Here is a 12594-nt window from a genome sequence, read left to right on the forward strand (position 1 = left end):
GCATTATAACCAAAAATTGTGTTTTTCAGTTAACTGTCAGGGATCCTCAGAAGCAAATCTTGTATTTACTTCCAAAAATACATAAGTCCATTACAAATCCTCCGGGGAGACGGATTGTATCAGGAATTGGGTCCTTGACAGAGCCTTTATCTGCCTTTCTTACGCAATACCTTAAACCATTGTTGTGTTTTGTTAGGGCAAGACTGCAGGATACGACTCAATTTTTACAGATCATACAGGACTGTCAACTTGAGCCTGGATGGCTCATGTGTTCATTGGAAGTTAAGGCCCTATACACTAGCATTCCACACTGGGCTGGCCTACAGGCCCTACAATATTGGTTAGACAGGGCTGCTCTATACTCCCCTGGGTTTAATACGCTGCTTATCTACATGATGGAACATGTCCTCAATAAGAATGTCTTTTATTTCCAAGGGCAATGCTATTGGCAATTGCAAGGTACGGCTATGGGAGCATCTTTTGCTCCCATTTATGCCGATCTGTTCATGGCATTCTTTGAGGAATGCATGATCTGTGATCCACTACACAATGTCTATCTTGTGGAAATAGACATTTGGCGCAGGTACCTGGATGATTGCTGGATGGTGTGGCGGGCAGATGCCAGGTATTTACAGGAATTTATCGAATACCTCAATCAAAATGTTTGGGGAATTGAGTTTACGGTAACATACGATCTTCAAAGCATCAATTTTTTGGATGTTACCGTTACCAGAAATACAGATCATACGTTGAACATGAGATCTTATCGCAAATACCCTCAATACAACACTTTGTTGCATGCTTCTAGCATGCACCCAGGCCACACCATCCGCAACATCCCTAAGTCCCAATTTATGCACATCAAACACCTGAGCTCGACACAGGGTGATTTTGATAGGGATGGCTTGGATCTTTATCATAGGTTTGCCAATAGGGGTTACAGACATCAAGACATTCTAAATGCCTGGTGTTGGACTAACAATATTGAGAGGAAAAACTTTGTTACAATATCAATCTCAAACCAGGGATTGTTCTGCGGATATCATCCGGTTTGTTACTACCTTTGGCAGAAATTCCAATGCTATCAAGGGTATCATCAATAGACATTGGAATATTCTGATGGCCAATGAATATTTGAGATCAATATTGGATCAACAGTGCCATTTCTCATACAGGAGAGGCAGAACTCTTGGCTCTCTTTTTTCACATTTCAAACACATAGAAAGTGGGGGAGCGATACACCAACAATTGACTATGTCAGGGGATGTATTAGTGGGTACATTCCCTTGTGCCATTGTGGTTCATGCAAACAAGTCAACAAAAGTAAGGAATTTACAAGCAGTAACACCAGTAAGGTGTATCAATACAGAATATTTGGTAACTGTAGCAGCAGTTGGGTGGTCTATTTGGCACCTTGTCGGTGTCGAGCCTTTTATGTAGGCAAAACTTCTAGACCACTCAGAACACGCATCAATGAACATAGATCTGACATCAAAACTAAGAAGGAAACTAATGCCTTATATCAGCACAATCTGAAACATCCTGATGCACAATTCTCTTTTATAATTATAGATAGAATTCTGGGTGATCGTAGTAATCCCCAGGGATGGCATAAAATACTTACTCATAAGGAACAACACTGGATCATTACATTGGGCGCCCTATTCCCTCCAGGACTAAATGACCATTTATAAATATGAGGATTTAGGTTGGTACAATTTATGTTCTTTGTTTTTTAAATATATTGATTTGGACATCTTATTTATATTATGGATCACTATGAATATTTGTTAATAGTTATCTGCTTGCCTTTATTTCTCATATTTTTTCACAGTCTTTTTAATGTGTCATATAGGGTCCGATGGAGGAGAACAAAAGGTATTTGGACATGCCAGATGTGATCATAGCAGAAGGAATTATATTGGAACACTTGACTAAGCACGGATTTTCGAATTCGGCCATATCATCAATTGTTAACCACATGTTTTCTGTTGGAACATTTATTGGCTTTTTTCAGGCTTTGGATGTGATGTTCTTTATGGTTATGATAGCCTGTATGATATATGTTCTTATCATAACTATACCACAAGTGATATGTATCTACTTATCTGCAATTTAGTAGAATGTGTTGGGGGTCAGTTTATATTTTTTATTTTTTAATTTTCAATGTTCTATTTATTTTTATGTTTAATTTGTCTTTATATTTGCCACATATTGTCCAGATATGGTTGCATTTATTCATTATGTATAACAGTTGTTTAAATTTTGGTTTCTTTTTCTTTAAATATTTACTGGTGGTATTTTCCATCAGTCTCACAGGTGGGGGGTGTCTATAAATAGTTGGGATTTTTGGAGACTTTTTCATACACTGAAGAAGGCATTGGTTGCCGAAACCGGTTTAATAAAGGATTATTTTTTAGCCATTCATATGTATTGGACATAATTATTTTTCACTTCAAGATCGTCCATTGCTGGCCTCTCGTTTATTTGGTTTGGTTCGGCAGCACATCTACCTACCTGCATAGCATCATGTTGGGTTCAGCTACCATGGAAGACACCCATTTGGTTCTATGACTGGACAAAGCACACCTTGCTGCACCATTTTATATAACTGGACCTTGACTTATCCTGCAAAGTTATTGGAACTCTCCTTGCTGGTCTGATTACTGGACTGACCTCTGGGTGTAGTTTAATTGAGTATACAACTGAAAGCTTGCCTAGCTTGTCATCGAAAACATCAGCATACTCAGAAGATAGCGTCACTAAAGCTGGGACTGGGACATATGCTTACATGATGTACTTTCTTTGGTAAACGAAAGCAGTTTCATTCTTAAATGGTCTCCAAGACCTATTGATGACTGTACAGGTCATCTGACTACATACAATTGCAAGCTGTAACTGTTCCCAGCCAAATAGCATGAAAGCACTACTGAGCCTTCAGTTTGAATCTCTTCACCTCCATAAGCAACAAGTTTCGCACAATTAGTTGCTCAACAGCTCTCACTTTAGCAAATGTTTCTGCTGACATTACATTACACTGAACCATTGTCTACTTTGAGTTCAGTGGGTTTACCATTGATCAGGGCAGAATAAAATACTCCAATTCTTTGCCAGCAAATCTATTGCATTAATCTTTTCACTGACCACTGATGCATCTACATAGAAAGTAGGGTTGCAGCTCTCTGTATAGTCAACTTGCTTTTTAGAGTGACCTTTAACTGAATGAGGCTTACTTGATTTTCAAAACTTATTATTCCATTTTTTTACACTTGTGGCATTGCTGACCAAATGCTAAAGACTTCTCTCTTTTAGACTCATGGCTGGCTCCACAATTACGACAGTAACAATAAGACTTGACTTGGGTTTTTGCTGACTTACCCTTATACTGCACTGAGCATGCCCGTTTTGCTAAGCCAGTCTTGGAACTTGCTGGAAAGGTACAAGGTTTCCCAGGTAGACCCCCAGGGGTTGCAGCTGCCATGTGCTTAGGCCTGTTTCTGATTGCCACGTGCTGCATGCTATCTATGCTTGCTCTAGAGACAGCTGGAACCATGCTCATCACTTGCAAGCACACTGTGTGCCTTTCTGTGAGCTCATGAATTTAACAAATCTCTATGGCTTTGTTCAACATTAAATCACTGTCATGAAAGTCTTTCTCACTGCAGCATAATTACCATACACAAACTTGTCCTTTAACTCGTCTTTCAAATCACCAAATCTGCACATTTTAGCCTCATTTCTCAAGTCAGTGATATGAGTTGCAAACGTTCCACCTGGCTTTTGGTCTCTTGTATAAAATAACTGCCTCTATAATGCAACATTTGTCTGGGGGGTTGCACATTTCTCTAAATTTACGTTTTAAGCACTCAGGATCCTCCCTTGATTCAGCCAGTACAATATGGTGGTTTTCCCCTTCTCCTGCATATACTTCTGCTGCATACACACAAGCTCTCTTTTTTCAATGGCTTCTGACTCAGCTAAATTAAGCAAAATGAATGCACTTGTATGTGCATTTTTGTCAGAAAAAGACACTTGTATGAAAATATTTTCCTGCTCAAATACTCTCCAATTATCTGCTATATTATGATCAAACACAAGTGGACTCTGTCCACAAAATGCCTCTGCCACATCACCACACAGTAGTGAAGGTGCTTGAAATTATGTACAAATATACACACAAATACGCCAAAACTTTATGCCAATACTTGTAATTGTGCCTAATAGTACACTCTCTGAAATAACCGCACTTTGCCAAACAAATTTCCGAAGCACATGAACACTTTAAAATCAATGTACTTTGTGAAACCACTCCTTATCAGTGTTATACTTCGAAATGGCTATACTTTGCGAATAAACTGCACACAGCAGTGGCTCAGAAGAAACACCTAGAGATGAATGCACTTTGCAAATAAACTGTACACAGCATAGAAACTCTTCAAAATGGCTGTACTTTGCAAAATAACTGTACAGTGTAAGAAACGCTTTGAAATGGCAGCACTCTGAATAAATGTACACAGCACAAAACTTTTCAAAATGGCTATATTTTGACTGCACTTTGCAATATAACTGTACTTTGTACACAGCAAACTCTGAAATAACTACATTGTAATAAAGCACACACTCTGCAAACACTTCACACACTGACATACTTCGAACAACTCTAGTTATGCTTTGAATGGCTTCGGCCAATGCAAATTAGTAGTTTATGCCCAAAACACATTCTACTAAAAGACATGCAGTCAGCTTGCTTTTTAGGCTTATTTTGCCCTTTTATTATACTCATTATGCCCTTTTAACCTCTTATCATGCTCACTGCACTTTTCTTGTGCTCGTTTTACTTTAAACATGTTTGTTATGTAAACCAAATGTAATAGAGCCCCATAAGAATATTTCAACTAGTTTTATCAAATATCGTGCTTTTGCAACATTTCATTTAATCAATAATGCATTTTGCACATTTCATTTGATCAATAATATGTTTTGTGCTACTCAATTAATACGTTTTGTGATACTCATTCAATACTGCATTTTGTGCCTTACAAGTGCTCCATTTCATTTTCTTTGCAAAATGAATCACTTGTACAAGTTCTGGTTATCTTAAATTTGTTTCTAACTCCTTTTGATCATTTGAGCTCTGTTTCAATCAACGTGCTCAATCTGCCTTCACCTTCAACTCTTCAACTCACGGCTCGAAGTTGCACTCTCAATCCCGGTTCTGACACCATGTTGTTTATCCGGTAAGGATAAATGATAAATAGATAGTGGTTTGAAGGCTCTGTTGCAGTGTCTGGATGTTCTGCTTCAATAATTAGGTCGTCCATGTAAGGGTCAATGAGAATTTCCTTGAGTCTGCAAAGGCAATGACAGAAGCCAAACAATTTGTGAATACCCTTGGTGCCATAGACAGTCCAAAGGGCAAAGCACAGAACTGAAAATGAGAAAGCAACAGAGAAACATAAGAATTTCCCGAATAGACATTGGATGGGAATGTGAAAGCATGTATCCAGATAAGCCTATGATAGCAAGAATGAAAACAGAGCTTGCAGGGTAGGCATACCAAATGTGGAACTTGAACACATCGAGTTGGGACAAGTTTAAAATTGGTCTCCAAAGACCATCCTTCCTGGGTACTAAAGGCATCCTGGAATAGAACCCTTTTTCTCATTCCAAAGAGGGAGCCTCCTGTATGGTTTCCTTGTACTTGCAGGTTTTGAATGATTTGATGGAAGGGGTGTATCTGGTCCTTTGGGGGTTGAGGAATCCCCATGAAGGGAGGAGTGGTTTTCCATGTCATGTAGTAACATTGTGCAATAGACAGGACCCATTTGTCTGGGGTAACGCTTGTCCACTTTATTCCAATTCTCTCCATCATTTTACTGTCCGTATCTGAGGACAGCAGGTTGGTGGAGGGGAGTAACTTGGTGGTCTTAGATCTGCAAGAGGGCATTTATACAGGTAACCGCTGTTTTCAGGAACCTTATAGAACCTGCCTGGTCTTTTAGGAGCAGTAGGTTGTAAATTAGTTTTTTGATGCTGCAAGAAAGACTTCTTGGAAAGCTGGCAAAACATGTGGAATGGCTGAAGCAGTTGGAGAATATTTCTAAGAGGTCACAGTACATCTTTTGTACTTCTGAGAACTGGGGGTTTTCCCACTTGAATTCTCTCATTCTGGAGACAAGTTTCTCCAAATGTAATATCCTGTTCTGGAGAATCCCTGCCATTGGAATTGACTTCAGGGAAGGCATATCCCACAGGACAGTATATTTGAATGGAGTAAGCCAGGGATTCATCTGAAGAGGATTCATCTTCTTCAGAGGCCTCTTGATCAGCAGCTATACTCCTAGGTGGAGGGGACAAAGGAGATACTGGAATATGTGTTTGCAAAGCGGAAGGCTCAAGTGCCAGGAAAGCATTCAAAATCTCATGATAAATGGCTTGCCAGCCTTTGGAAGGTTCCTGAACAGGAGACATAGGTTTTTGTTTGTGTTTTCACTTGAGAGGAATGCCTACTCTCAAGCTAGGGCGGGGGGGGGGGGTGACATAGTCCTAGGCTCCGGATCAGACATCGGCAAAACCTCAATAGAAGGGGCCAGAGAGGTAATCCACCAAACGTTTAAAGGAGTGAGCTGTGGTTCCCCATTACCGTCCATAACGGATGCCTGCGATACCTCTGTGGACATCCTGAAGGAACTCTCCCTAGCGCCTTCTACATCAGTACCCACCGAAGGATGAGGACCCAGTGCCTTACATACCTCTGGACCTTCACCAGCCTTGACAGGGACGCCAAGGATCAGAGGTGCAGCCAACGATTCAGGTTTTACCTTTTCCGTTTTTTTTTTCTTTGGGGGCTCACTCAACAGACCTGGAGCACCTTCCATACCTAGTGCTAGTCACTTTAGCCTCTGATTTTCAAGATACATGTTAAGGGTGGGAAGATGACTATGGAGTGTTTTATGGATGAACGCCTGACAGATGGCACAGGCTTTGTAGTTGCGATCAGACCCCCAGACAGAGGAGACTATGGTTGTGATTGTCTGTGTGGAATCTGTCTTCCACAGTGGCACTTTCCCTTCTTGGATGGCATTAACTTCTAACAAGCATGCAGTAGCAAAAGCCTAAAGATTTTCCCCAACAAAGCACTTACCTGAATTGCAGAAAACCTCGAGATCAGACGAACGGTGGAAGCTGTCGTTTGGACTGGCAGCAGAGAGGTTTGGAAGATGGTGCATGCAGACATCACTTTTATTTATGGCTGATGTCTGCTGTTCTATGTGCAACGTCACAAGTAACTTGCAATAGCTTAAGTCTTTGGTATACTGGCAGGAAGCTCAGGTCACTTAGGAGGGTATGTTATGAATACTGCAACATGAGAATAGGAGTAAATCATAGTAATACATGCCACTTGCCTCTTTCCATAGTGCACCGCCGAGCAGCTGGTTTGTGCGATCAATGGCAAAGTGTTTGCGCATGCAAGATACACATCTAATGACTACTACTTGAACTTGAAAAATACTTATCCATATATGCTACTATAGAAATAACTGACAAATACTATGGTATTCATAATGTAGTCTTTATCGCACCTGTTGTGTCATAAATTTTGACACTGACTATTAGCACAGCTTTCCCTGCTTGTGTGGAGTTAACAAGCAAATGTGGGTCGCTGCTTCATTGAGAAATTGATAACAGTTGTATTGGTTTATCTTTCTCCACACAAACATGTTAAGCAGACAGCTGCAGCAGTTAGCACTCTGGACAGTACTGAGTGGAAGAAACACCTGCTGCCTAGCTGTTTCTGTGACAGCAGGTGTAACAGCAGTGAGCTCTTATTTTGAGCACAAATTATATAGGGTTCCACACCCAATTATATATTCTCATCCCTCTCAGCTGCTCCTGATACCACAGAAGGTCCATGACTTTCTTAAACCTGCCCTGTTCCTTCACATGGCCATTACCAGTCAGTCAGTAATGCCGGTCATTAGTGTTGCATACTTTATTGTTCAGAATATGGTCTATGCAAAAAAAAAAAAAAAAAACACATGCATTGCGATCATCTTTGCTCAGTAGTCTATGGAAGTTTACACAAATGTCAATCCCTCCAAACACACACTAGACCATTCATACCTCTGCATACATGCTCACAGGAACCCAAGCATGTCACCCGATCACTACACCTCTCCAGCAAACTCACTGAAACTTACTAATGTGGTCTCTCCCATTGAAAGTAATGCTGAACACAGACTTTTGGGCACATTAATTAATGCAACTGGTGGGACTGAACTGCAATTCTATGAACTGCTTGGCTGTGTAAATCATGTACTGCAGGCATTTCTGGGTGACAGCACATGACTTATCAACTTCTGCTCTCCTGGATAGTCTCATTAACATTTGTGATGAGCCGAGGGGACAGTCCATCTTGCAGATTCTACAGACCACACAATCTATGTGGGAAGGCTGTTTGTGAATCAAAAAGGGCTCTCATCAAAAGTGATTGTCTACTCCAAATTTTCTGCGCTGTACGTTTTGCTCTTTAATCTCAATCTCTTATTCCCTCTTATGAATTTTTTATTATGTTTTACAGTTTTCTGCTATGGATCTTTTTTGCCCAGGTAACTACTGAAGAGGGGCTTTCTGCCAAGATGGATATTCCTGATAAACAAATCCAAACAAATAAATGAACAAACGAACAAAACTTTTTGAGCAAAGATGTTTAGAGGTAATGTCCCTCATTTTTCTTCTGTTTCTTGTAAAATTTATGGTTCTGTGGCCCATCACTGATGAGTGCTGCAGTCACATAAAATAGACATTTTTAGACTTTGTATCCTTCAGAAAATGCAGTCCAATGTATAAAAAAATAAAAAAACGTTCTTTCAAGTGTATAAGAGCAATATTTAAAATGTGTCCATTATTTTGGGCCATGTGTTCATTATTTGCTGCCTTTGTCCTACATGCTTTAGCCAAGAGGTTGACAGATGTAATTTATTTCAGTTAGATGACGTATTCAAAACAAAGATGACTGAGGACAAAAGTAAGTTATCTTGTCATTTGCTCAGTTAACCACCTGATTTGCAGGATTAACACGAATTTGTGAAAAATAAGTTGGAATACTTAGTGGACTGGATACTGTGTATATGAAAAAAACTCCATAGCTCTCGACTGTCCTCTCGTTCACAGAGTGCCCCCAATTCTTCCTCATGTTTTTGGTTTGTTCTTAAATTTTCATGGAAATCATTGTAAATTGCAGTCAAATACTGAAACATCTGCGTTTCAGACTTTATGTTCTCCAGAAAATGTTGTTAATGCAAAAACCTTTATTCTGGCAAATATTTAAGTACATAACAGCAATAGTCTATCCTTGATTAGGGGCCTTTATTGCATACTACCTTTTGGCTTTGGCAAACAGGACACATTTGCCCTGTTTGATGGCTCTCTCAGTTTGGTGCAAGGACAGTCTACCATAGGCTGCCTCTGATGTCAGTTGCTCAACTTAGGTGTTCTGTTGCAGTCTTTGGAAGCTGCCGCAGAATCCCTCATTCTATTGAATGCCTCTGCCTCTAGAGGCAGCATCCAGTGAATGAGCCTCTGTGGTCTCAGCAGAATCCTCTGTCGAACTGGTTAACAGGTGACTTTGAGGAGCCAGGAGGGTCCTAAGAATTTGTGGTACAAAGGATCTTTGGGGAGCTGACAATCTGATTCCCTTGCCAGACATTCTTGCACATTTGCTTGTTTCTTTCCATTCTTTCACTTTTGTTCTAAAAGAGAGACATCAACTGAAGGAATCATTTGTGACTGACAAGATAATGTTTTCAGCAAAGTCAAAAACATAGCCAGGCATAGCAACCAATAGTAATGATCATCTCACTGCTCTAGATATTCCATCAGCTGCATTATACAAGTGCATTAAGAGGGACAATGTTGAGCAAGGATACCTACACCAACTGTGTGCAACAGCCTGATGTCATTGGCAATCTCAGAGAGACTAGGATCTGCTCAGCTAGGTCATACTGGAACCTGTGTCTAGTAGGTAATTTACACTGTAAATGGCAAACGTACCTGATGAAAAAGCACACTTCCCCATTCTGCTTACTACCTTGGAATCCTTGCCATGGGGGATGGAATGCCAATGTCATCCTCTTGAGGGCTCTACTGGCCTCTACTATCACTACACCGTCAGCAAGGCTATCCTTTCTTGAAAATGGCCTGTCTTTATGGGGACAGTATTTTGTCCAGCTTTTATGGAATGGGCTCAGTCACATCAGGTTCCCATCAAGCCCTTCTCACTAGCAGTTCGATCAAAGCAGGGGAACCATTCAAGATGTAGAAGAGGATGTTTGAATAGCCCTAATAAGAATCCTGATCTGGGGAAGAAGTCTACAGGTCCAAGCACCCTTTCCCCTCAATTTCATCAAATTTGGAGTCATCCTGAGGAGCCCTCCTCTTCACCAAGGTCTAAACTGTGGAGAGACTCGGCTAATGAGTTCAAGAGCCTCTTTCATTTCATCATCATAGATAACTTGAATGGGAATTACCCAAGTGGAAGAAAGAGAAGTCTGGCCCTGCAAGATGTCTTTCCTGAGGTTTTACAAAGTTTTTTAAATGTTGTCTGGTGCCGAGCACTCAACTGTTGAAAGACCGCCAAATGAGATGGCACAGCTGTTCTGCCCTCATGCTTCAACAAAGGGGTCATGCTTTTCAAAACTTTGAATTCTAAGTGCTTATGGGTACCAAAGCCAATACGGAGGCCAGTCTTAGTAACAAGGTTAATACTGATGGTCAGGCACCCAAGAAGCTTGACCTCCAAGTCACTGCAGGATGCAAATCAATCCCTTGCAGCAAAAGGTTGAATGCCGAAGTATGAGATACAGTAAATGGTCCTAAGAAAAGGTCAAAGCCAGCATCAACTTCTAATGCTAGGTGTGACCTTCTCAGGGCCAGAATGCTTTCAATATCAAAGGGGCTGACATCAAAAGTGATGGGATCCAAGGAGCGAGTCTGTGCACCCTTTCAGCACTGAAAGGCTGCTCCAAGCCTCACAGTTTCAAACAGGATATGGGGAAGGAACTGAAGTAAAAGATTCTGACATGTCCTCGAGACAGAGGGAAAGAGCACAGACTGAAATGATAGTTAAACTATTGTAAAGGCACTCTTCAAGAGCGCCAAGTCATACTGCATAGAGGAACTCTGGACAAATCTTGCCAGCTGGAAGGCAAATACAGTCCTGAACTCTTTGTACCTGAATGTCATCATGGAAAAGCTTCCTGCTCTTTTTATCAGAGAAGGATTGGGAATAATGACTACCGCTGAAGAGGGTGACCACGTGAAGGGAATTTTAAAGGATCCTGGAAAGTGGTTCCTTGCAGGGGGCCTTCTGCATCAGGAGTCACTGCTAGTTGAGTGGAGGTCCTTGCTGGCTGTTCTAACCTTGGTAGCCTGGGAGAAGAGGCATCCCTGGACCACTACCCTGCTCTCTTTGTCTTGGTATTCTTTCCATGTTTCTTCTTGTGGGAGGCCTTTAAGAATTAACTTCCTTCAAGGGTCTTTCTTCCTTAGGACTTAATTTTGTATTTGCTCCTTCAAATGATGAGACCCAAAGCACACCATCCATAAAATTGGGTATCTTGGAGTGGGATATTGTGGCTGCATTATCAAATCAGGAGACTTATCTATGGTAGTATCCAATAGTAAAAGGACTACACAAATTCACAGTAAGAGAAATCACAACAGTAAAATCACACCGGTTTAACAATTAGTATGAAGAAAACACAACACTTTTCCCCAACTCAAAAGGACAGGTCAAAAGCACTATAACAGGAGACAAAAGTAGTAAAAACAAAGTGATTACCTTTGCTAAAAGTACCCTAATATGTACAGCTGTGTATAAAATGGTTTTATGTAGATAAGAACACATAACTAACAAGAAGCTGTTTATTTTAAATAACCTGCTCTAACTGACAAAGATTGCTTGTGATGATAAAGACCAGAGAGGATCTGGAGTAATGGGGTTGTGATGCAGTTTAGTAATGTAGGGGGATGAGCTCAAGCTGTGCAGAAAGCTGTCTGCAGTGTTTACAACTAGTAGCAACCGAGACCTGTCATGTGAAGTGGATGGACTTTAAGATACAGTAATATTTCTGTTACTGTAATATACTACCATATCCTTTAAGGGCTGACCTTCCAGTATAGAAGTCACAGATTTGCTGGCATAAATCACTATTACTTTTACTAAACAAAGTATACATGAGTATGTGAATCAAGACAGTAGCAATACCTGGCAACAAGGTGTTATCCCTCGGATAGTCTGAGTCGGTGCTGGAAGGGTAAGAAATGTCTGAAGGCCTAATGAGTGCAACAGGAGCTCGTTTCTCTGGAGACACTATGCGATAACCAAAGGATGGCTAGAAATAAAAATAAAAAATTATCAAACTGATAGAATTATTGCAGAAATGTCAATGATTTAAATTCTACACTACCAGCATCCTTAGAAAGTTTTACAAAGTACAAACACAGAATGCTAAATCCAGTGTGGTCATACTGACACTGTAGCTATCCATGTGGTACACCTCTGCAAGCACAGCTGTGTAGGTAACATATAAC

At 40.6% G+C, this 12594-nt stretch overlaps 1 protein-coding gene across 1 annotated transcript in view; it reads right to left on the reverse strand.

Moving 5' to 3' along the window:
* Positions 1–12594, reverse strand: part of LOC122797745 (centrosomal protein of 192 kDa-like) — a 1194871-nt gene that overhangs the window by 537163 nt on the left and 645114 nt on the right. Inside the window, exon 11 of the mRNA XM_044066270.1 lies at positions 12269–12395. Within this exon, the coding sequence (XP_043922205.1) occupies positions 12269–12395 (127 nt within the window). The remainder of the gene's footprint in view (positions 1–12268; positions 12396–12594) is intronic.

This window comes from Protopterus annectens, chromosome 3.part1 (genome assembly GCF_019279795.1).
Source record: "Protopterus annectens isolate FY-2018-M chromosome 3.part1, PAN1.0, whole genome shotgun sequence".
Classification (NCBI taxonomy): domain Eukaryota; kingdom Metazoa; phylum Chordata; order Ceratodontiformes; family Protopteridae; genus Protopterus; species Protopterus annectens.